This window comes from Passer montanus, unplaced genomic scaffold (genome assembly GCF_014805655.1).
Source record: "Passer montanus isolate IOZ18808 unplaced genomic scaffold, ASM1480565v1 scaffold17, whole genome shotgun sequence".
NCBI classification, from domain to species: domain Eukaryota; kingdom Metazoa; phylum Chordata; class Aves; order Passeriformes; family Passeridae; genus Passer; species Passer montanus.
The window spans coordinates 4,672,191-4,698,983 of NW_024364270.1; the positions used below are offsets into that span (position 1 = coordinate 4,672,191).

The window sequence follows — 26,793 nt, forward strand, 5'->3', positions numbered from 1 at the left end:
ACATTACTATGAGGAGTATTTAGTGCAAAGCTAAATGAAGTGATAGAAACATTAGTCTTCCAATTTCAGACTGTTATCACTAAAGAATGGTAAATGTAGAACTGGCTTAACTTTATATAAAAATATTTAGTTCAACTTCTACTCCATGGGACAAACACAATTGAATGTAGACTATTTTAAGCATGGCTAGGGATCAAAAATTTCCAGGTTGTATTTGTGTAAGCAATGAAAACTTAACTTTGCTTTTTTAAAGATGCATTAAAATATAAATTCAAAAAGAAAAACTTACTCCAGCATATCCCTAAGTTCTCAAACTAGACACAGTGACTGAAGACAAAATAATACGCGAGAGTATACCTTTGGCTTTTTGTAGAATCCTGACAAATACCACTTCACTACTTTTTTCATGCGGTTGTAAGCATTCTCTTCAAGAGCAGCTCTGTGAAACAGAACACACAGATCAAGTACCAGTATTGCATCATGTATAACATGCTATCAATTGTTGTGATGTATCTTGAATCTGAGCTGACTAAAACAGGTCTGTGATTTGCACTACTGTAAAACTTCAAGCCTGATCTGACCAAATTTAAAGTTTTCAAATAATTGTTTCAAAATTGAAATCAAACTAAAATGCCAGAAATGGTATTTCCATATTTGAGGCTGTTCTTTGTAACATTAAATTCTGTCCCTCTCCCACTTAAGTTCTTCCATTTATAGGTTACTACTTTGGTATCTTTTTACTATCAGTCTACTTACATGCAGAGCTCTGAGATGAATAATATTTTAATTTATAGTCTTTAATTTATTAGCTATATTTGAGCTGGCAACTGTAAATCTGAACCGAACTTAACACTGCATTAAAAAAATAACTAATATTGGTATCTCATATTTAAATATGCTTCTTGGAGAAAAAAAAAAAAATTAAACTCATTTTCAGAAGTCTTTCAACCAGTCTTCAGAAGCTAAACCAGAAATGCCTGCAATATGACTGCTATTAAATTATAAAAGGGGCCAGACTTCAAGATGTACCTATGAGCTCTCAAGTTAGCTTTCATAAAATGACAATATCTGACACTGTTACCCCATTTTAATTTTTAAAATGGTAAGAATGAAAACCAGAGACTTACTCAGACAGAAAGTCTGCATGGTAGTAGTAATCAGAGAGCTTGTCCAGGAAAGAGCGAGGCTCCAAAATAAATGTAGGCAGTACAACCTTGGACAAGTCCATTCCTGGCCGGACTTGCTTTAGTAGTGTCCAGATAAAACTTTTGTTTTCTTCTGACACTTCTTCTGTCTGAGCAGCCTCACCTGCCTAGGATGAACCAAAAAACTGCTTACAGAAAGGACAAAGCAAACAATCCTCCAGAAGACAGGTCAGCACATTCTAAGGTTGCAGTAAGAATCGGAAATGGATACTTAAAATAAACCATTCTGAGATGCTGAAGCAACTATGCAAGTTAGATCAAGTTTCTATAAATACACTTATGATACATCTTTAATGAAGTATGATAGATTTACTATTCAGCATCAAAAACCACACTTGTTTTCATCATCTCTAGGCTAGAAAATTTTGAGGTAGGATGTTGTTCAGAAATCCTTCCTTAGTCCTTTCCTAGGCATCACCTGCATTACTCTCTCTTCTCGAATGCAGGACAAACACTGAACGGCTGTTCATTCTAGCAGCCTTTCCCAACCATAAAAGCTGACATATCTATGCTTGTCACTGCCTTGAATCAGTCAGTAGCATCAGTGGTTTTCCTTAAAGAAAATACACCACTTGGGGGTAACTGAGCAAAACCAGCAGCCACACTCCATGCTCCTTTCTGTCCAAGAAGAGGGGAGATATTATCCCATATAGTTTCTGAAATCAAGAGCAGTGGTTGTAGGAAAACCAAGGAAAGGCATCCATTTTCCCAGAACAATTCTAAAATGCATATTCAAAAATGTTTGACTTAAAACTCCTCAGCTTTTCCTAAAACACTGCTTTGTATAGACATTTTACTAGAAAGCACTAAAGCACAAGATATGCAAGTTCCAGTTCCAGAAGTATAAAAAAAATCCCATAGTCATTTCTCTTAAGGAGAAAGAGGAGATTTCTGAAAAGACTGATTTCAATTTCTGTTTCCAAGATTTTTGGTTTACAAATCCCTGTCATATTTGCAAATACATAAAACAACCTGCAGAAGTGGAATAACAGCTCTGGGGAATCATTAGAATGCAAGTTGACATCAGAGGCACAGCAAGCCTTCCACTAAATTCTGCAGACTACTGCTTAACTTCTCTCTTGCAGAAGGAAAAAAAGAAGTGCCAGGTTGCATTCAAACCTTCAACTTGAATATTTTACTTGAAGAAAAAAACAGGACTAAGTTAATAAAACCCAAACAGAAGCAACAACAAAAGAACAAGTAGTCATGATGAACCTCTGCTGCAGGAGGCCCTTTCTGTACCTTCTGTTCGAGCAAAATGCCAGGTAATTTCATTATCTCTGTTAAAATCTCACACATTAGCACAAGAATGGCAAAGCAGAGCAGAATATGGGTGAACAGAACCTCTTCTATACATTATTGCTGAAAATATGAAAGCCAATCCTGTAAGTCAGCTTTCAAGTGTAGCCTGACCCTTAGAATATCAGCTTACTATTTGGAGAACCTGCTTACTTAGTACACCAACAGCACTTTTACCTCCCCAAGTTCTTCATGACTCTGTTCTACGTAAGTAGTTTCCTTGATATCAATTGGTTCTGGATCGACATAAGAATCATCCTGTCGCTCTGATGTGTCACTGTCGCTGTCTTCACTTTTCCCCAGCTCATCGTTATCAGATTCCTCGTGGTCATGGTCATTTTCCTTATCAGACTTGTCAGAGTATGTATCTTGATCTTTGTAGTTCTGCCTCTCAATTTCACTGTCATTTAACCTATTGAAAACAAAGGCTAAATGAATCTTCAACTTCACACAATCATTTCATTGGTTCCAATCCAGGATCTTAAAATACACACCAAAATTGCCAGTATCAAGCCTGAGGTGGCAGCAGTGTCAAACTAGCCTTGCTGGAAACATATAGGATGTATATTCTTCTCACTGAAATGTCAAATGACACTGATGAACCTGGGACATCAACCACCTCCCTAGGAAGCCTGTTCCATATGCTCTGACACTGGACCATAATGTACAGTCTAAACCTCTTCTGATGATACTTTAAACCATTCCCATGCTTCTATACCAGGGAGAAGAATTCAGCACCTCTCTTTCCAGTTCCTCTCCTCAAAAAGCTGTAAGAGAGCTCTAAGTTTGCATCTCAACCTCCTTTTCTCAAAACTAGACAAACTGAAAGTCCCCAGTCCCTCCTCACAGGCCATGCCTTCCAGCTCTTTAACAAGATTTGTTGCTCCTCCTCAGAATATAATCAAGAATCTTCATAACCTTTCTAAATTTTGGGGCCCAGAACTGCACACATCCCTCAAGGTGAGGCCAGACAAATGTTGAATATAGCAGCACAATGACCGCTCTTGACAGCTGGTTAACGTCTGTTTGATGCACCCCAGGATGGTGTTTGCCCTCTTGTCTGCTATGGCTTGCTGCTGACCCATGTTGATTCTGCTGCCAGACAGACTCCCTGGCCCCTTTCCACTGGCCCTCGTCTAGCCCTGCACCCACCTTAGGCCACTGTGAGGGCAGGGCTGCTCCCCAGCCACTCCTCTGCCAATTTATTCTTGTGCCTGGCATTACCCTGCCCTAGGTGCAGAATCAGGCACTGGGACTTCTTTAATTCCATGCCACTGATGATTGCTCAACTCTCCAATCTATGCAGATCACCCTGCAAGGCCTCTCATCCCTTGAGAGAGTCAGCAGCACCTCCCTGTGTGGTATTGTCAGCAAACTTGATAAGAGTGCATTCAGCTGCTACATCCAGATCACTGAACTGAACTGGCCCATGACTGAGCCCTGAGGGACACTGCTGGTGTCACCAGCCAGATGTAGCCCCATTCACCACACCCCTTTGAGTCCTGCCATTCACCCATTTCTTCAACCAGCACATCATGACCTTGCTCATCTCACAGCTGAATAATTTATCCAAAATCATCCTGTGAGAGACAATATCAAAAGCCTTATAAAATCCAAAAAACTACATCCACGGCTTTACCTTCATCCAGTAGGCAACTGAACTTGTCTTATGAAGGGTATCTTATTAGCTAAATATGACTTTCCCTATGCTGACTGTGCCTGGTGATTCATTGTTCTTTAAATGTCTTTCAACAGAACACAGTATAATCTTATCCACAATTTTTCCATGTACTGAGGTTAGTCTCAGTTCAGGTCTATAGGTTCCTGGGTCTTTCCTCAGGCCTTTCTTGTAAATCTGAATACTGTTGTTTAGTTTCCAGTCACTGGGGACCTCCTCAGACTCCCCAGACCCTTGGAAGACAATTGAGTCATAACATCTACTAGCTCCTCCAACTATCTGATGAATCACATCAGACCACATGGACATACAAACATTCAGCTGATACAACTGGTCTCTTACAATTTCAGTGCTCACAAATGGAAAATCACTGATCCTGCACTCACATGCCTCCAAGTCAAGGAGATCAGGCAGCCCAGTCTACTGTTAGTATTAATGACTGAAGGAAAAAAAAAGAAAGCAGCAAACATGCCTGCTTTTTCTTCATCCCTATTTTTCAGATGACCATCTTCAACAAGTATCAGTCCAAGGTTTTCCTTGGACCTTCTCTTGCTATTAACCTACTTTAAAAAGTGCTCTCTCAGCTGAAGCTAAAATTGCTTTCACCTTTCTTCTCCCTCTTCTGCCACCCAATTAAAGCTAGGCCTGCCAGTTTTGTTCCTTAGACAGTTAAGCACACTGAATACTCTAAGAATATGCTATACCAGAAGATGTACTTAATTAAAGCATTAGTCTTAATTAATTAACAGCTGTAGCTAACTGCTGTGATTGTAATCTTGGCCAGCAGCTGATATTAAACTACTATTCCAGAGTACAGATCTCCAGCTGAATTGTATGCAGCAGTCATATTGTTCCTAGGAGTGAAAAGAAGCTGCTAAACTGCAGCTGAGCCAAGATTGGTCATCTGGATAGGGCCTTTAATTGCTGCACGGGGCAAGCATTTGCCTTTTTTGTGCTTTTCTCAGACCATCTATGCATTGCATAGAAGAATTGCATTTCTCCCAGTCCAGGTCTCTCTCTGGAACAGCATACTCATAACAGCAGTACAAAATTCCTGCCCACACAGGAAAGACAAATGGACAGCTAAATCTCCACAAAGCATATTGAACTGGTGGAAGATTACTGAGGTGAATGCCTGAGAGGAGGCTGTAAAGCCATGGGAAGCCTGTGCTGGAGCAGGCTCCTGGCAGGGACCTGCAGACCTGTTGGAAGAGAAGCCAGTGCTGGAGCAGTGTCCCGGTAGGACCTGTGACCCTGTGGGAGACCCACACTGCAGCAGGCTGTGCCTGAAAAACTGCCCCTGTGGAAGAGGGACCCACGTGGCAGCAGTTGTGGAAAACTGTTGCCCGTGGGAGGAACTCATGTTGGAGAATTATCTCCTGTGGGAGGGACCCCATGGTGGACTCCTCCCCCTGAGCAGCAGCTGGAAACCCCCACTCCCTGTCTGTGCCACTGGGAAGGAGGGAGGGGTAGGGCAGAGGTGTTTTTTAAGGTCTTATTTTACTTCTCATTATTCAGCTCTGATTTTGTTAGCAATAAATTTGATTAATATCTCTAACTTCAGCCTGTTTTGCCCATGATGGTATTTAGTGAGTGACTTCTTCTGGTCCTTACCTGAACTCATGAATCCTCTGTTAAATTTTCTCTCCCTATCCAGCTGCACAGGGTAGTGAGAGTGAGGCTTTGGCGGGTGCCTGGCATCCAGCCACAGTCAACCCACTACAGCCATTCATTCACTACACTTAATAATTTATTTCCATAGAAACTTGTGCTCACAAAAAGTATTTATTGAAATAATCAGGGAGTAACTCAAGGGCTCTCAGACTTTAGATATCAGGTGATATAAGACAATTTTAACTTTAATGCATTTAATCATGAGGTGACTGAATTATTATTCATCCATCTGATGATTCATATTGAAACCATTTAAATAAAGGGTTATTTATTTCTTTAAAGAACAGCAACTCAAATTCACATCTACCAACTTCCGTCATGTGTACTAAGCTTCGGATTCTCCGCTGAAGCTAACAAGAGACACCAACTTAAAATTTTAATTTTTTCTATTTTGAACAGTTTAACTGACTACTTAAACTTATTGATGGAATACTCCAAATTCCTTGGGCCAAATTTCCCCTGGATCCACTTTGCTTAAAAAAAGATTTTTTCACTTTATGTGCAGGGTGTAAAACACACTGCAAATAAGGCATGCAAAAAGAACTCAGGAGCAAAAAAAAAAGTAGCTTTAGCCTTCCTGTGGCAAAATTATCACTACACGGTTCTGCCAAAAAGCAATGAGGTGTAGTAATCAATTCACTTACTGTAAATTGTCTCCACCGTGCAAGTTGTTAGGACGGAGCAGACCGTAGAAAGAGACATGAGCACTGTCGGCTGAGGAGTTCAAATCGTGTTCTTTACCTTCCCTAGTCATTGTACGCTTAAGCAGACTTGAACATTTCAGTGCCAGCTCCAAAGCATCCATCCAACACCTGCCTAAAGACAAATTTAATATTAGACCAAAACGTAAGGATTTAACAGAACTACACCACTCCTTTGGCCTGCTTGCACTGCCTTGGAAGACACACGTCAGAGCTGTTCCATGTTACATGCATTGCATTTTACGGTCTGGTGGGGACATAAAAACAACTCCCAACCAGCCAGCTTCAGCACAAGGGATGCTTCAAGGAAGGACAAGCAAGGTAAATCATGACTTATTGGAGCATATTCCAGCATTTCTTCCTTAATGCAAGTCTGGTTCCACCCAGGCCATGACTGTGGAATGCCCCCAAAGTTGTCTTCAGCCTTGCTCTAGTTATGAAGACAAAGTAATTGCATCACTTGGCAAAATTTACCCAAGTAACATGATAATAGTAAGGACAAAGAGCTATAAAGATAGCATATAAATAACATTTCGAAAAATAAAAAGTAGATATTCTAATTTGTTTTGGCAAAAAGTAACTGAACAAATTTGTGTATTTTTTCCCCTTCTTAGTTCTTTTCCATGTATCTAATCCATTTCTCAACACAGAAGGCAGAAAGAGTCCTATCTATGAAGTCTGCAGGGGTATGCCTAATTAACCAGCAGATGAAAAGCACCTGATAGAAACAGCTACATAAGTCTTAAATTTTTTTCACATTGTAACTTTAGAAGATAGTTGCACTGATCACCACTGATCACCAGTAAAGGGTGTTTACAAAACTACTTTCTGAAGAAATTTTTGCTACTAGAACTCTGTGCAACTGCTGCACTTCACACAGAAATGCTTTAATAAGAATACATCCATATTAGCACTTTACAAAGACACTTAATATTTAGACATATATTAATATAGCTAAATCACAGATAACCCTTTTCCCCCTCCTCTACCCTGTCAAAAAAGGCAACTGCAGGGAGTTCAATAACTTTTCCTTTAGATCAATATTCTCCTTTAATAACCACGAAAAAGTACTAGTACCAACATAAGTGAATGCTCTAAATTAAAGCAAAACCTTAACAATGAAACTGCAATCAAAGGGCTGTAACAGACATGATAAGACAATTGAAACATCTTTCTCACTGCTGAAAATCAATGAAGTATTTACCATCTGATTCTGAAGTGGCTCGGATGATCAAGTAACTGCTGGGCAATGGCAGAGTTATAGCACCAACTGCTTCACCTTTAGGACCCTTGAAATACACAAAACAAGAAACAACATCAGATATTTTAATTCATTTTTACAGTTCATCATTCAATGTAGTAAAAAGCTGACACACTGCAGGGCCATTTACTGTCACTCAGCAACATCTAATGAAGACATGAATGGAAAGTTGGACAGCCCTCTTTCACTGGATTTCTTCTTCAAAGACTTCATTCTAAGTATGGGACCCAATTCAAGCCCACGTTTCAAAAGAATGGTCTTTGTGATTAAAAAAAAAGTTTAGGTTGGTTGGTGTTCTTTTGTTTTGGTTTGGGTGCAGTTTTTTGATTGGTTTGAGGTTTTTTTTTTTGGGGGGGGGGGGGGGGGGGGGGGGGGGGGGAAGGGCTTGTTTTTTTTCTGTATAAATCAGATTGGCCAAAGTTTTATTTTCTATTTACCATTAAGTTGTTCACACTTCACATTAAAAAAAAAAATTCAAAAGACTTTTCCATTTCTGTCAACCTTCATTTTGGAATAAAATGTTAAATAACCATTTTGAAGTCCTTTCCAAAAAAAGCTTATCTATTATAACTTTAAGAAAACTGATAGGCAAAGAGGGCTGTATTAAACATACTTGAAGCTATTGCTGAAAGCTGGGTTAAGCCTGCCTAAATGATGACTTAACATATTTTGATCTTTACTGATTTCCCCCGGAGAAGCCTAATAGAAAGCCAGTATAAGGCTTAGAAGAGGAAATTGGAAAGCCAGCAGAAGTTTTGAGCAAAAGCAGATAAAGGCAGGTAATTTTAGAAGCAAGCAAATGAAACAGCCAGAACATTTCTGAGGGCAAGAAGCAGGTTAAGGAGTAGTCTTGGTGGCAGTTAAATACCAATACAGACAAACTAGTGCTGGTATAAATGATGGTCAGAAACTCCTGAGGAGTCAGTATAGAGTAACAGCAATTGGGTGCCAGAAACAAAATTCCAAACCTCAGTCTCCCTCTGAGAGAGAGGAAAGGTGTGCCTACAAAAAGCCTTTGGTGAGGCTGCAACACTGGGATTAAGAGTTAGTGGGTACCAAGAACCAAGAGGGAGAACCCCAATGCATGACCACTCCTCACCCCAAGGGTGGGAAGGCAGGGAAGAAGCCCAGTGTCACCTGGGGAGGGGAGAGCACCATGGCACCACACCAGGCTGGGCTGGGAGAGGTCCTGGGGTGCTGCCAGCACCCTGCAAAGGCCTCGGAACTCTTGGGTCACAGGACACTGGGAAGACTAAGGGCAGACTTCTGCTCATGCGAACTGCCCTTTGGGTTTATACAGTGGGCACTTCAGGGCATGCTACTTACAATTTAGAAATGAAGTGTGGTTTTGCCTTCTTTTTTAATGCAAGAAAGTTACATTCCCTAAGCGTTTTAACAATATATTGATTAAAACCAAGTGAGTAATTTTTAGCAAAGAAGTATTTAAGTAAGTTGACTTATTTTATATAACTGCTCATGGATCTTGATTTCCTCTAAATGGTTACAGCTCCAACACCACTGGATACTTTCCTTTGGTATCACCCATTATAGTTTCAAAACCAATTTCCAGTAATTAGTGATCTGTACAAGAGGCACATTAATTTCTGTTTGCTGGGTGACTTTATTTGGATTGTCTCTGTTTTTGGTGGAATGATGCTACTACTCCAAGCCAGTGGTTAAGTTAAAAATTCCATTAGATTAAAAAATGTTGAAGTTTACTTCTTACAGAATATTCATGCCAACGAAGCTCAAATGCCATGAACATTGTTTCAAAGACAGCAATGAAAACTGATACACAGTCACCCCTGACTAAATTTACTCAGAAAAAAATTATTTGAATTAACTTTTCTAATTAATAATTTCAGAAAACTGAAATGGCATCAGGACCAGGCACACGAGGAAGACAATGAAGGTACAGTGCATCAGCTACCTCAGAGTGCAGGAAGAACATCAAAGACCATGTCAACAGGCTTAAGGGAGCATGTGAAGTGACTGGCCCCAAACTACTGCAGAAGAGAATTTGCAGTCTGCCAGATAGACACACCATGGGTAGTGTGTTCAACCAAGAAAATCTCCTGCAGCACTTACAGCTCTATGTATGTTTTTTGCAATGCTATCTTTCTGCACTAACTACAAACAAGGCTCATTTTGCCTTGGACTCGAGGCTCTTTGTGGTAAACCTACTCTAGATCAGTCAATTGCCATTACACTTTTGCAAGTTTGCCTCATGATATTTGCCTCATGATAATAAACATTTTGATTGACTAGGTAAACAAGGCAGAAAAGAGTTTCAAACTTAAAGGCTGTTAATCTAATGAAATCCAGGAATTCTCAACTGCAAATAGCCATACCAAAATGAACAAACGCCACTCCAGCTCTCAGCACATTTAGAATGGACAATATCAACTTGTTCAGGTTCAAAATTTGACCTACCTTAAAAAAGTAAAAATCTGGGAGGGCATGTCCTCTAAATTCTAAATATCTAGTTAAAAGAACAAACAAATCCATTTCTCATTGCCAAGCAATAAAGAAATATAAGACTGATTTGTAATCTTCTGCAGACAGGCCACCACTTTGCAATGTATGTATATATATCATAAAAAAGCACGTTAACACCAAATGCTATAGCTTTGGAAAAGGATATGGAGTTTGTGTTCTGCAATTGTGAGATCACCACTAATCACTGAAAAGTTTGCCTAAGCAATAATTAAATAAAGTTATTCAAAAGAAACTACAGGTGATTTGATCTAAGTTTGGTAAGTTTAGATAACACTGATAAATCCAGAATGACCACAAGTATCAGGAATCATACTGACTTCTTTAAGGATGACAAATTTAACACAGCATATTCTACAGATGTGACAATACATCTATATCAATTTAAGATTTAGAATTGCTACTAATTGTGAGATTGTAAGATGTATATTTTAGAGGTTATAATTAATTAATTATAACAATGGTACTAATATTGTACAGTAATTTCATCTAAAGCAAGACATTATTTTAGAAGGAAAATATGTTCACTTGTGCTGTGCTTCCACATCCCCTCTCCACATGTAAACACAAACCAAGGACTAAAATAGTTTATCAGATTATAAACAATGAGTAAGAGCAAGCATTAAAGATCCTTACAAGATACTGAAACAAACCTTTGCTCTGCAGAATACACCCGTGCTTTTCAACACAGGTAAGAGCTGCTCACAATATTATGCCATGTATGACAAGGCAAACAGACATCAGAACTGAATGAAAACATTTATCATCCTAACATCATAACAAAAAGGAAGAGACTTGGCTAACAAGTTGCAATATTATTGCACAAGCAAGTAATCTGCTTTTTGACTTTTAGAAGTAAATTGAACTTTTTCAAGGTGACATTTTAGTACACGAATATAGAGTTGAACACCAAGAAATGTTTATAACAAAACTCTTTCATTTTGGCAAATCTCACCTTAATTTGTGAGATTTGACTGATGTAAAATATAATGTTAAATGTGCATTCCTTTAATTTATGTGACTGCCAGTGATGGCATTAACCTTTTTAATGGCAACCCTTTGCACACCACACTTCTGAAGCTCTTTAAGTACACAGAGCAGCATAAATCAAACACTTTTGCTGATGAATGGAACTAGATGTTGAGGGCTTATATTCAGAATCAACACAAAACACTGAAGTTCAAACAGAAAACACAGTTCCACTTTTCAGCGAGGTTGTCTTTACTTGTAGCTGATTAATGTTAGTCATCCCTTAAGAACCATGCATGCTACCACTAACCTTTGTAGCCCATATGGTCTGCTCCAAAGGATGAAAAAGTTTGAAACAAAAGCCATCTTTTTTAGAAGGCCTCTCGATGAGTTCACAAACATTCAGCAGCACTGTTCCTACCCACTGGTCATTTTTGGGAGTTTTGTAAAGGAGCAACACTGCTGGTTTCAGTACACACCACAATTTGGTCCAGCTTTTCAAGGTACCACGAATCTAGAAGATAAATAGTTACACTTATATCTCAGTGAAGCCAATACCAAAATCAACCCCCTTAACAAAATTAAAATTTATTCGCTTTTATTTCAAAGCAAAGTTTATCAGGTCTTTCAAAAGTTTACCTAGGTTTACTGAAGAATGTAAAGGTATGCTTGTTCTTCTGTCTTAATGAATACTCAGTTCTACAAATGGGTATGCACACATCCTGATATGGGAAGCATGACAATTCAACTGCACTACCATTGATAATATGAACTGCTGTCTTCAAGATTGTTCTTAAGACAACTAAGAACCAGCTAGTTCTTAAGAAAGGAAAATTATCAGAAATACACAAAGAAACCTGCATTTAAATATCTGACTGAATTATTTTTGCAGTTGTTATGTATGTAACAGAGCCACTTCAAAGTGTAAAATGAAAAGGACAAAATGAGCACAGCAAAGCCAACTTATCCCAAACTGATGGCTATGCACACAAGAGTAATGTGACTAGGGTGACTGCAGTAAGTGGGATCTAAGTTCCTGTATTAGTCCCCTGGGATTTGAGCACAGGGACCTTGGGCTGCAATTAGTGGCTGCTGTGCCTGTAGAAAAACATTAACAGCAAGTAAAAGATTGAGCCTTTTCTATTCTGTCCAGAAAGCAGCAAGCAACTAACTGCTCCATCTTCAACTCAGGTTTCACACTTGGATTCTGACCTTCAACCAGTCAGCCATAACAATAACTGAGGGGTCCGTGATCGTGCTAAGTAATTCTTTCGTGGCTCTCTTCTTTTCTTCTCTGTAGTTTCTCTTTTGAACCTGTAAAAAATAATAAAAAAATGTTTACAATGTCATGGTCATAAGCCAGTTATCAGCACAAAAAGGTATCAGCCAATACAAGCTGAGAAAAAACCTGCTAAATTCAATTTGTAATACAGATATATATATAGAAAACTAGCTTTAAAACAGAGTATTTGATTTTAAAGTGCATAACGTGCCAAGTTGTTATTTCAAGAGCAGCTATGATGTAGACAATTTCAGATTCTTCTGCAATTTTATTTTTAAACTGAGGACTTTGAAACTCCTGTTAGAAACATAGGGGAGGTAAAACCAACCAAATCAAATTCCAGCATACAGGTACATTATCTGATCTATGGTCTGTACCCACCAGTTATGTTCTCCCCTAGGAGAAATTTGCAGGAATGTACCTCCCTCATTTAAATCCAAATAATTTTATGTTTCTCTTGAAATGGTATCTACCAAACACTGGAGTTTGGTCTTGCTACAGTACAGAGGGAAGAAGATAGCAGAAATGCATTCAAATTGCTATTTTGGTAATTCTAGTTGTCATTTCATTGCATGTAGATATCCTGAGGTTCCTGCCAATCTGAAATAATCTATAATCTGAGTAATTCTACAATCTTAAAGACTGCGTTATAGAAGCTATTATTCAATTAAAAAATACAGTAAAATTTGAAGAGATTCAACAGCACAACTTCTCTCAATACTTAAATATTCCCTAAGTCTCATCATTATTTGGCATTTTTGTCTTCTCATTAGAGAATAAGGAAAAACTATGTGAATGCATTTATAGCACTTGAGGAGTTACTAAGAAATTTATTCACCTTGAGAGATTCTTTTTTTGTAAGTTTGCTTGAAGATAAAAAGAAGTCCTTCTCAGAGCCATTGAAAAGCTTGGATTCAGACTGAAAGTCATAACACACATAATAAATAAATGACAATGACAGATACAAGAATATATTACTAATGCTGACACTTTAGCGAAGTGCAATTATGTTTGTAAGGTTCCCACTCCCTCTCACTCCTCTACTGCTTCCCCCCTTAAAAAAAACCAAACCAAGAAACCACTTCTTGTAACATGAGCTATTCACCACCTATTCATGGAGTCTCTTTTTGTAAGGGTTTTATGGGAAAGAAGTCTGAGGTTCCTTTGGAAGCAGCTGACCCATACACAGCAAGTATTTAGCTCATGTAGACTGTTACTGTAGCGTGCTTGAATAGTTAGGCATTATTTTAGTAGAGAGAGAAAGTTTTAGGAGAATGCAGGTGTTTTGACACAGGAGTCATTCCCAGGATTTATGAATCAGAATATAGAATCAGCTGTCTTCATCCACAACTTGACAGCTTCTCCAAACAGACTGCTATAGAGGCACTTACCCTGTGACTCATGAAGGAAAATACAGCCTCTTCAGTCTAGGATTCAGTGCTCTGTAAATCATCAGAGTACAACTGCCCACTAATGGCACTTGTTCTGCTCCTTGAACCCTAATTCCACGCTCTGATTACTTTGCAAGTCATCTTCAAGGAGCTCACGGTGGCATCAGGCAGGAGCAAGACCCAGGTTTGTTCGTGACACCCAAGTCTCGTTCGTGCAGGACAATGAGCTGCCTCAGCACCACATGATTTCTCCCCCCGCCTCTCCCCCATGTCTTGTAAGGTTCAAAGTTTGCACCTAGAGGTTTGTTGCCTACTAGTTGAAAGGGAACTCAAGCCACCAAATATTCACTTTGGGAACAGCACTCTTTAGGAAAAAAGAAGAAGGGAAAAAACGAGCCTAAGAGGAGTCTGTGATAGCATTTTCAAACCATTCCTATCGGAGGTCAGAGAACACAAGTAGGTATTCATCAAATACAGACTTCAGATAAATTAGAGAGTTGTATTTCTTTGTGCACTGAAACATAAGCCTGGTGGACCCAAAACTTCTGCACTGTCAAAAAAAAACCCCCAACAAAACTCCAAAACAATTTGACATTCTAAACTGAGTATTCAATTCAAATTCAAGGACATTTTATCAAAACTGACCCTTAAGATGTTCCACATTTCAAATCTCAAATGACAGTGCAAAGTCTATTCACTGAATTTGTATTTTGGAATACTATAATGACAGTCCAAAAATATGGAAGCTTTGAGTAAAACTTACAGCTATAATAAAAACAGTGCACTTCAGCATTCTCTTAACTCACAGGCCACTCAAACAAAAGAATCAAAGCCTAAAGAGTCACCATCTGTACAGGACAATTTAACCTGGATTCTACTTTCAATCTTTAATCCAGAACTAAGACTTCACAGCAGTCTACTCAGGTAATGTAAAAAAGATATGTGCAATAACTGGCAAAAAGTAGTTTTAGCTCAAAATTATTTTAATGATAAGTAAATGTTCTTGAATTTCTGTATCTATCTTGGAAAAATACAAGAAACATCTTGTAATAAAGGTATGTTCTTGACACTCAAAATCTAGCTTTAAGATGAGTGTACAGCTTGAAATTAAAGTCCTCTCTCTAGAATTTAAAGGAAATACAGTACTTTAAATGTAGTAACAGAAGAGGGGAAAAATGATTATCACTGTCACATAAGAAGAGGTAATGAACTCATTATGCAAGCTATAATGGAACAACTTAAGTAAAACATTCATAAATATTCTAGTTGCTCACCAGCAGAAAGCTAAGGCAATCTAAAGGTCATGCATAGAAAAGCCCAAACCATTAAGTTTCTCTACTTACAAAACTAATTTTTTCATTGTCTCTGTTTTAAAGCTCATTAATATGACACTGAGTAAAGGTTTACATTTAGCTGTTCAATGTGATGAGACAGGTCAGTGATCTGTATGTATACTTTTAAGCCAGTAACCTTCTCACTGCTATATCCACACAAAGCAGATGGGATAAAAAATTTAGAAGAAAACACTTTAAGAGAACCAGCTGTAACTCCCATCAAGGTACATTCAGTACCAGATTCCAGGCAAGTCCCATCACTGCTTTTCCATTCTCCCTTAGGAAGAAGGGCTGCTATTTCACTTTCATTAGTAAAATCAAGCACCACATGCAGCAATTTAAAAAAAAAAAGGTGAAGAAAAGCATGTATTAGCAGAAGTAGGAATATTGATATCATCTTTGACAGAAAGCCCCCAAAAAAAGTAGTAGAAAAGAGCCCAAAGACTTAAGATCCTGTTAAGACAGCAGCTAAGAAAAAATAAATATAAGGGAGAGGAAAGGGGAATTGGATAATCAAAGATACATGATTCTTGGAAGTCTGAAATAAATCCAAGTCAAAAGAGATCATATTAACTTGATTTCCAAGTCAAACTGATTTGGAGGTTTCTGGGCCAATATAAATATTTTGATCACAAGAAAGCTGGATGCTAAAGTATACTTCCTTGATATTCCTGACAAGTGAGGCTCTAGGATGCAGTAAAGCAAAAATACAAAGTTTTGTGATTCTAAGTCACATGTAAGACACCAACAGTTTGAAATGCTTAGCTGCACACCAGAAAACTGCAGCATCAGCTGCAGACACTAAACTGCTTATCCCATTGCAATTTCAATGACACCATTTAAGCCTAGAAATGCTACTATAATCTTTAAGCCTCTTCATTTTCCTTCAGTATCTTTGTAATGTTTCTCTTCATGGCTCTGATATATCAAATACCACAGAAAAATTTGTGTCAAGACCTCAAGTGCAGGCTCGGTCTCCAAGGGGTGTGGCTGCCTGTGCCCAGGACAGAGTGATGTGGGAGCAGCTGTGTGCAAAAGCACCACAAAGCAAGAATTTCCCCCTTTCCCCTGGGAGCTAGCTGTCACCTTCCACAGCAACCCACACCTGCTGCACCCCAACAATCTGTTTAAGTGTCTGTTACCACATTTGCCTCTTTAAAAAGACAGTGGATATCCTAGCAGAAAATAGAAAACCACACAGCTGAGTAAGTTAGAGCCTTTAAACTCTATGGCAAGGCAATATCCCACTCCAAGACAACTGCAAGAAGACTTCATATTTAATTTCCACTACTTTGAACCACAGATTTGGACGTGATGTCATCCTGGGAACTACATGAAGAAATTCCCTTTAATCTTTATCTATTGCTGAATCTGAAGAGTAATCTTCAAGATTATCTACAACAGAAGTTAAATACATTTGTCCTTAATTAAAAACGTGTAACCTCTTTACATACCAACATTTTAAAGACAGGTTAGGAGGTAGTTTTCCTTACCTTGCTTTTTGACATAGAATATGCCGCATCTTCTTTTTGTGACACATCGTCCTTCCCTTTGTCAGAACCTTAAAGAAAAACCAGCATTGTTGCAAATTATTTAAATTCATTAATAAAATTTGTATGAACTAGCTTTTGAAATAAATTTGCCAATATGTTTAAAAACAATAGTATAAAAAACTACAAGTAAATCAGATTTTCAAATAGCATACACATACCAGTCTACCTCGTTAGTTGAAAACATACCAGCTACTACCATATACACTAATTTAATACTTGCCACTAAGGAGCAAGAACAGTTCACTGTATTTGGATAATGCTGTATCTGATCCAATAACCTAATGACATGTAAATATAACAAGCAAACTTTTGTTCTTCTATTTTCTCATTCTACCCTACCTGTATACATGCAGGCACAGAGAAGTACACACACACTAAATAAAGCTTTTTTTTGTTTGCTCATTTCTGAACCTTTCTGTAGCTAGATAATTGTTAAATGCCACCTACATGAAAGCAAAGCTGATTAAAATGACCAGTCAGAATTTTTTTGCAAGAAAATGGAAAAACTTCCTTACTTTTGAATTTATACTTTCAACTTTACACTCAAGAAGCATAACTACAAGGCCTTTCATTAAAACAGTTGTCAAAATCCCAAGTTTCTCTTCTGTGACAAGCCCCACACTTCCCCAGTATCCAGAAAGCAAAGTAAGTCAGTATCCATGCGACAATGGAAAAAAAGGGACACAACTAGTATAGGTTCTGCCACACAGCTGCTCTGTGCCAGAGAACATATACTGAAAACCTGGCAGCCTCTCACAGAAAAATTGCCTCCTGTGCTTACAAGACAGCATCTCACTCATGGATCAATTGTATTTGAAGAGGGTGGTGGCAGCATAAAACTTTTATAAACAGGAATAAAGCAAATTGCACAATGCATTTATCTAAGTCAGCATGCCATCATTTACACACCCTCTGAAGAGGAGGCAGATGAGACTGTGAATTCAGGCATGGATTTCAGAACAGCCCAGACAGCTGAGAAGCCTGGCACAGGAGTGTCCAAGAGCTGTGCCTGTGAGAGGGCACTGCACCAGCAGGGACACCCTGCACCCATGGACACAGCAGCAGCAGGACAGTGCACCTTCGGACACCACGGGTGCTTTGGAGCATCCCTCTGGGCTTGGTCCTGACTTTGAAACAGCAATCGGTATTCTGATTCCTGAAATGAGAAGACTTTCCACAGAAACTCCTTGATTTCACATCCTTCAGGGCAATGTGTGTATATGAGGGCAAACTATGAGCTTTGAAAGAATTTTTAACTTTCTGTAGCAGTGTTGGGTAGTTTGTCCATAGCAGGAATTTTTTTTTTTTTTTTTTTTTGTTATTATCTTCAGCCTTCCACAACTTTTAATACTTAGAAACTCTAAGACAAAACTGATTCATTTGTCACAATTACACATCCTGGGAAGATTCATGGAGTTAAAGGGGCATTAACTGACCTCCAGGTTACATGAGAAATCTTAAGATTCCACTTGATTTTGGTCTGGTAATCAGTCTTTTGGGGATTTTTCTCCCTTTATATTTATTACCGTGTGCAGATAATCCTTGGTAAGATGAGATTTTTTAAAAATTATATACTATAGTACAAAATCTAATTTTATGTTCACAGAAAGGAAGCCCTACATGCCTTTACAAACAACTTTTACACATCCTTATAGAAGCCCCACCTGGGCAAAGTTCATTAAATCCTTCATTTTTAAATTCTTCCAACACACCTGCAATAGACTTGTTCAGCTAATGAAAACCTGTAACGTAGAAGATCATTTGACAACAGGAAAGGAGTACCTTGACAGGTGGAAGATTTGTAGTACTAGGGAATTCACAAAAATCCAGACACCAGAAGCCACATTTCCTATATAATACCAAATGCAAAAGCACATTTTCTACAGCATTAGTTATCAGGCAGGAAACAAAACAAAGGTTGTTTAAAGCCTCAGAGGCTACGCTTGCCTTAGTTCACTGAGAAGTTACTGGAGTCAACATTAGTCTTATACAGTCAGACACACACCACAACCACAGCAGAGGCTTTCTCCTCATCCAGTGCCCAAAAGAAATTCCTCAAAAGGAATCAAATCCCACTGAAAATGCAATGCAGGCATTTTCTAATGACTTTCCCATTTTTTTAATTTAATGGCACATGCAGAAGCCTTAGTGAGGGGGAATCAGCAAGGAAGTGCTAAGTCAGGATTGTTCTTACAGAAGAGAAGCATAATTCCAAGCTTGCTTTCTGAAGCACAGCAGTTTTACAGACTTTACACACCCTAATCCAACAGACATATATTTTTTATATTTTCACAAACAAGCTTTGCCTCAGTACCACCAAGAAGAAATGAAACCAGAAAGAACTATTCTGTCCCAGAGAATTGGACACGAAGACCAAAGCTCAGGTGCATTTCCATGAATTTCACCTCCTTGCTTTCAGCGTCTCAAGCTGCAGAGGTGTGCGTGCCAGCTCATTCATGAACTTACCCCCACACAGACTGTTCCCCTCCTCACCCACAGCACAGAAAAGGGCTCTCTCAGAGGTTCATTAGCAAAGCCAAGTCAGGGTGCTGCACCTCCTGGGACACCTTGCACTGCCCCATCTCGGTCTGCGAGGAAACCCAGTCATCCAGCTTTGCATCCCCCACCATCCCACAGTGACCTCCCTCAAAATACAGACAGCTGTCTGGAGCAGAGACTGCCAGAGCACAAGAGGCTAGAAACAGCCTGTAATAAAAAGAAAGTGTTTCAAGTTTTTCAATATTTATCAGCAGTGATTTTGGGCTTAATATTTTAGCTTAGTTGTTCTTTCCCACCTTATAACTCAATCAGCAGCTCTTTAACAAAATAACCTGAGCCCACATTTCAAAATGTGGAAATTCAGGTGTTGAGGACAGTCCCTTTCTGTAATTTCCTCTCTATTGAATCCTTTGAATTTATGTATCATTTTCTACCTGCAGTCCTGAAGGCAATCTTTAGAGTTAGGAGCACCACTACTGCACTCTCTAAAGCAGTTCTGAGCATCAGCGACTGCGTTCAAAGCAACACTACACCTTAACAGGCTTTCTCCCAGTGCAACCTTCCTTATCTTAACAGCTCAGGTGCCATGGGCTCTGAAAGCTGATCCCAATGCCAGTGCAGTCAGCCACAGTTCATGGTATGACCTCAGAAGCCAAGGGAAACTGTCCATTAGTGCATTCCTACTGTGAGCACTCACCATCTTCTTCCAAAACTTGCAGGTGAAAATCTACATTAAAACTCATTAGGAGCTTTCAGAGAGATTTAAGAGCCTGACAGAAGAACCAGAACCCTTGCACACAAGAGGTCAATGAAACAAAATCAAACAGTACTGCTTTAGAGATTGAGACAGATTATGTAGTCAATAGCAAAAAACCCCACAAAACAAAACAAATCTTCAAAACACTGCAGTTGACAAAAAACCAAGGCTATATACACTGCAAAATTAAAGACTATTTACAATAAAGACTGTGGCAGGGTACAGTTAAAAAAAAACTGTCAAGGTAATAGATTTCACTTTTCAAGCATAACATATACTTTTTGAAGCTGCACACACAATCTGTCCCTTCACTCAATGTTGACAAAAAAACAAGGCTATATACACTGTAAAATTAAGGACTATTTACGATAAAGACTGTGGCATGGTACAGTTAAAAAAAACTGTCAAGGTAATAGATTTCACTTTTCAAGCATAACATATACTTTTTGAAGCTGCACACACAATCTGTCCCTTCACTCAATTTTGGAGGAATGGAAAAACCAAAACCAACCACATAACTCGTACATCTCGAATACTGGCTTTGTGCCTCTCAATAAATGCCATGTGCAATTATGATACATGAGAAAAATACATCAGAAAATAAGCATGTTACTTTTCAATGTCAGCTCTATTTTATTCATAAAAGAAATAATTACTATCCACTGGAGGCACTTTTTCAAACGTACAGAAAAAACAGTAGAAAAGCAATGCAATGCATGAAAAGATCACAAATAGCAATCCAAGCAACAGTGTTACTGACTTCCAAGTGAAAAGAAAGGAACAGCCTGATTTGATTACTGGTGTGCATGTGCAGTTTTGAGGAACAAATACTTCAGCTGGAAAATGCTTCTGGAAAACTATGAGCTGTACTTAGTGGGAATTATCAATAGAGGTGCTATATAATAAACACATCAGAAAAAAAAGGAAAAATCTTTTTAAAGAATTGAACATAGGGAACCATAGTCTTTTTAACTGACTGACTTCAAAAAGCTTATTGACAGCCAGATTTAAGAGTACAATCCCATATTAACTAATTCAGATTCCTCCATGGACTTCGAAAGTGAAGTAATCAGAAAAGTAAGCAAAGTCCTTTTATGTATTTTCTAACAGCAGTGTTTTCTTTTGTAAGCACTTTGGTAATAACCAAATCACTGTAACTATACATGAGTATATTTAAAATGGACAATTACTCTTTGCCTAAACCAATCTGAAAGAGTATATAAAGAATGTTCATTAAGCATGTTAAGAATGTTGAAATTCTTCAGAGATATACGCAAGATTCCAAAAGAGTAAGCATTTTTAATTCTATGTACATACTTTAATTTTTTTCATTAAAAATCGTTTAATGTTTGTTCTGCATTTGAAGTACTCATTCTTTGTCTGCTTAGGAACAGTGATCAGCTTTAGCTGCAGAATTCTATACAGAAAGGAAGCAAATACAAAATGAGACCCCTTTTTTTCCCCACTAATTACCAGACTACACATACTTATTTTAAAGGTAGGAAGCACCTGTCTAGTTGCCAACCCCATGCTTTCAAGCTTTGAGATCTTTTATTTTGTAAGCAGCTTGAATAAAACTCAGTGTTAGATTCTTGGTAGAAGGCTAATCATTTCCTGAAACAGAGTGAAAGGAAACATTCCAGGATAAAAAAGTTCAATAAAACATGGTGTCTGCAACCTCCCCCGTGGTCTGCACCCAACTCTGCTCTGGGGCTTCAGAACCAGCCCTTACAAATTCAGTGAGCCATGCTGCAGGAGGCACACAACAGAAAGTGAAAACTATTTTATTCCCCCCTTTTCTTCCCCCCCAACATCCTGGCCCCTTGGGACTACACAATAAAGTGCATATCTGCGCATGCACAAGACAATTCACACATCCAGAGCAATTCTGGAAAGAATGCACGGTTTGTACTATGTCCCCCTTCAGGAATGGGTGACCTTGTAACACATTTTCAAGCACTGAGGCGTTCTGAAATAAACTGCTGAAATTCAGCTACCTACGTCAGAAGTGCACATTATGAACAATGACATGCAACGATCTACAAATTCATTTCAATATTCCAGTACTGATTTTCAGGGAACAACAAATCTGTGCAAAAGGAGATTAAAGCCCTTTCAGAGATTTTAAGTCTTCAAACCTTGCACTACAGAGTTTAGCAAAGCTATGTTTTTAGCCCTCATTTTCTATCTTGTCATTTTATGTCAAACCATTGATGCCCAGCCTGCGGATTTTCCAGTAGTTACGGCTAAACGAAAACCTTCTGTTGTACCACACAATTTTAAAGCAGATCCATTATGTGTATGTGGTGGGGGGGTGGAGGGGGGAGGCAGTGGAAAGTACAAGAGAGGAAAGCATTTATAAACCACATCACAGAACCTCAGTCCTAAAAGCCCAAACAACAAAAATAAACATTCCAGTCAGTCTCAAATACACCAATGCATTTTAAAGTGAGATTTGTGGCAGTGTGAAAGCCACCTTACTCCTTTCCCTGTCGGCAAATCTTGCCACTACAAAGAGCTGTTATCGAAATGCATACAAGCAAATACTCTTTTTGATTTCTACCCACATCTCAGTACATTGCTTTCATTCAAGCGTGACAATTTGAGGTAGAAATTAAATTTGCTTCTGTACATTTTAAGAAGTGCAAGACCAAAACAAACCTGGTAAAGCAGGAGAGAGCTCGTTATAGCCACCAAATGAAGCGTTCCGGACGAGCTTTCGGCCATCAGCTCTTGGAGAAAACACGGATGAAATCCCAGCACATGAAGAAAACCTACGTCGCACTGGACCTTCTTCCTTCATGAGTTAAGGTGTTTGTGTAAGGATTATGTTCTCTGTGAAAGCTGGTTAGCATAAGCTGCTTGGAGCAAGAGTGTTGCAGTAGCAGCCTTTTACCTCACATTCTGATGAGTAAGATACAAAAGAGGAAAAAAAAGAAACAAACGAAGGGCGCACATGAAAAATGCAGTGAAGAGGCAGAGGCTGCCAAATCAGCAGCAAGCCAAGCAACACTATACTCCTCTCATTAAAGCTCTTAGGATGCTTAAAGTGAAATGGCTTTGCTTCAGCTCCTTTTTTCTGGGAAACACACCACCACTCATTTTTTAAAAACCTCTCAGTTTTAGTCCTACTCATTTCTAAGTACACAAAAATGGTATTTATGGTTTAAGGATTCCTTAAATTGACTTCCTGTTAGTCTTTCAAGTCCCAAATTTATACTGCACAAAGGATAACTCATGAGCTTTGTGGCCTCTCTGTTTGATATTGTGGTACACTATGGGAATCTGAAAAGGGAGTCAATCGTTTGCATTACACAGCCAAGTTGAACTTTCCTGTTCAGGCACTCACCTAACTAGATTTTGTCAACTGACTGCCATGACCTCTACATCTTCATTTTATTTTTCTTTAAAAGGTGAGGCAGTTGCCTTTTCTTCTTAAAACTCTCCCATGTCTTTATAAACAAACTAGCCTGACTCATGGAAGAGCTGGCCTAAATAATCTCCACAAAAAAGACTTTTTATTATTAATGCCCCAAATATTTTATTCAATGAATAAAACACCTAAATGGGCCAGCTTAAATTTTAAACACAAAAAGGACAACAGTAAACTGTGATCCAAGACTAGAAATTTGCTGATCGAAACTCCTCCTGCTGGCAGCTACCAGAATGAAGTCAAATAATCTCTCCCTAACCACCTTCATCCACTGTTCATTACATCAGCAGCCTCTCGCTGCAAGGACTAGTGTGCACAGCCACCCTCTTGAAAAATGTGGAACTTCCTTCCCATTTGGTGTTTCTCTGCTGGTCCCATTTTCTCCATCAAACCTTACTTCTGATAAAACAGGTTTTGAAAACTTCTCTGTTAAAAAACAGGACAATAGGACACCAAGAATTGCCCTGAAAATAAGAACTTGAGTTCTTACCTTACTCCATATTCTCCTTTTCTTACAAAGTGAGTCACATGCCATAAATTAAATCAATAGCAGCATGAACTTGATTAACCCTCAAATAATACTATTTACTCTATGGCCTCATACAAAGAAGTGTAGTTAACTTCCCAATATATAACAAAGTAAAAAGATGTATCAGAAAAAGCAAAGATGAGGCACAGATAGCCATCAATAGAAACCATTATATGCTATATGAAAAACATGATTCACTGAAGCACAGGGAATAGGAAAAACTGAATAAGCATCATGTATTCAGGCCTGTCTCCATTTATCCAACCCTGTGTCTCACACTCCCTTCAGCTGAAACAGTCCTTGTCCAGATGTCCCAGAAGGAACAGAAAAAGCAGCTAAAAAACTGAAGGAATGGAGTGGCAGGGCAATGAGGAGGAAATGCAAGGAGAGAGAACATGAGGGTTTTTTTCTGTTTGGTTTTGTTTTGGTTTTGTTTTAATAAACACAGCTCCATATCACCTCTCCAAATCTGTCCTAACTACAAAACAGAGCAAATACCTTGGTCCAAATCTATTCATAATATGCATTTTCTTTTTTTTTTTCCCTAATTAAAATCAAGAGAAAGCTGCAGTAGAACTCCCCTTACACACAGAAGGAACTGTATCCTCTCATTACAGACCTACCTTGCCCAGTTAATGGGGCTGTTATCTCCTCTTTCAGAGTCAGGGCTGTGACCCTGCCCAGAACACTCTGCTGACATTGGTATCTGGCCCTTTCCGTGTCTCTGTCGTTCTGGAACGGCTGAGTCACACAGAGTGAAGGCAGGGCAGGCTCCTCCATCAGACACCTGCACAGCACTGTCTGCATCTGCCTGCAGCTGCTGGGCCCTACCCGCCAGCCCAGCAGCTTCTTTCACAGCTGGGTCTTCTCTGCCACCTTCTGTCCACATTTCTAAGGAGCAGCTGTATTTCCAGGGATTTCAGGAAACAACATAATCCTGAAGTCCTTTCCCTTACTTCTGTCCATGCCCTCTCAAGTCCCCTTGACAATGCTCATGTAGTCAAACTGTAAACAGGAACAGATTAAAATACCTTTCTCCTTCCTGTGCCCTTTTCTCCATTTAGAACTGAAATTGAACTCTTTGGGTAGATAAAATTTCAATTTTATACAGATTTCAATTTCAATACAGATAATGTTACATATCCCCTCTCTGAGGCTCTCTCCAGTCAGGGAAGCTGTTATCCAGGTATTCTAAGCACCTTCTGCTTTAACTCAACAGCAACACAGGAGAGGCGGGCTCTGAGTCTTTAACCAAAATATGACTCTGTCTCACCACTACAACAGAGGAGGAAAAGAAAAAGTCTAATTTAAGCTTCCTCCTTCATCTCTTCACCCCTTCCTGCCCTAAAGATCAAAAAATCCCATAAATCCTTTTTCTTCTCTCCTTCCTGAAAATAAATTCAGACAGAATAGGTCCATCTACTGATGAAATCAAACTCTGTGATTGCAGTCTAACGTCCCAGGCAGGTTTCTATCCTTTTGATATTAGCTTCAAGTGCTTTAAGAATTGATATACTCTAGAAAATGGACTCTCATAGGCAGCTTAGATTTCAGATACTCGCAAATACAGCTGAGTCCAACTGTGTAAGTCAGACATGGCAGAAAAGCCTGCATAAACAGGGAAGTATCTGCACTTTAGCTTAAAGGAATCAGATGCATGACAGTGTATCTATACATGAATTTATGAGCTTTTTTAAAACAAAAGTTTAAGTCACCATCGGAGGCACTAGACTAAGTATGCCACCGAAAGAGAAAAAAAGTTTTCCCAGTTTCTCTGTTTTATAAAACACCTATATCAGTAAGAACACAAAAATCCCTACATGACTGAAATATTTAGTTCATGTATCTTGGGGCAGGAGGGAGCACAAGAATCCATTCTCAATCTCTTTAGAGGAGCAACACTTATTTAATGTATATATTTTTCTAAAGGACAGAACACATTTCTCACATCAGATATTGAATCAGGGCTTCTCAAATAGTAAATAGTAAATGCTGTCTGAAAAACCAATCCTAATCCCAGTGCTTAAGACATTCTTCCAAGGATATTGCCTGGAGCAAAATGTAAAATCTAAATGTACAAAGCAAAGTCAAATAGAAGATACGTGGAGCTCTGACAACTTGTGAACACTTCCGACAAAGTCTGGTTTTAGTTTTAAAGCATTTCTCCAATTGGAAAAGCTTTACAGCTGAAAAAAACCCACAGTCTTAAAGAAGGTCTAAAAAGACCTCTCTAAATTGTTAAGGCATGGATTCCATGAAATTGAACTCAATTCAAATCTTTCTAGACTACCCAAATAAGGAATTTTCACTATAATAATCCTTTTTATAGAGATTTTAGGAGTTTAGAACAACTAACACCTTTTAAAAACTGATACTGATGGAGTAATACAGTAAGTAGTAAGACTATGGATAGTGATGCAAAGTAAAAAAAATCCATCCTTTTCCCATTATAGGTACCCAAGGAAAAGTTAAAATCTTCTTAAAACCAAACTCTGTGAATGCTAGAGAGAAAAGAAACAGGAAGGAAAGCTTGGTGTAGTAGAGGAAGGCAGAAGCTTTTCAGACTTGCCCTGCAGTTTTGACAGTAATTTGCCCTGACATTTCAACATTACTACCTTTTCCAGTAGAATTCTTCCCCTAGTCCATGAAAAGGTCATAAATAATTCTCTACATGCAGAAGAGAATTAGTTTGCAGCATGCAGAAAACAGACAAGAAAACAGGTAGACAATCA

The 26,793-nt window shown here is 38.7% G+C and overlaps 1 protein-coding gene across 11 annotated transcripts in view; it reads right to left on the reverse strand.

Annotated features, from left to right (window-relative positions):
* OSBPL8 (oxysterol binding protein like 8) overlaps positions 1-26,793 on the reverse strand; it is an 84,644-nt gene that overhangs the window by 12,607 nt on the left and 45,244 nt on the right. For 10 of the 11 annotated variants that reach the window (XM_039703897.1, XM_039703896.1, XM_039703890.1 and 7 more), the window contains 9 exons: positions 16,784-16,851; positions 13,404-13,484; positions 12,496-12,597; positions 11,594-11,797; positions 7,762-7,846; positions 6,501-6,672; positions 2,682-2,916; positions 1,128-1,312; positions 358-439 (listed from right to left, as the gene is read on the reverse strand). In XM_039703897.1, the coding sequence (XP_039559831.1) occupies positions 358-439; positions 1,128-1,312; positions 2,682-2,916; positions 6,501-6,672; positions 7,762-7,846; positions 11,594-11,797; positions 12,496-12,597; positions 13,404-13,484; positions 16,784-16,851 (1,214 nt within the window). Of the gene's footprint in view, positions 1-357; positions 440-1,127; positions 1,313-2,681; positions 2,917-6,500; positions 6,673-7,761; positions 7,847-11,593; positions 11,798-12,495; positions 12,598-13,403; positions 13,485-16,783; positions 16,852-22,760; positions 22,971-26,793 lie in introns of those variants that run through there. The other variant, XM_039703891.1, reaches the window with a different exon arrangement.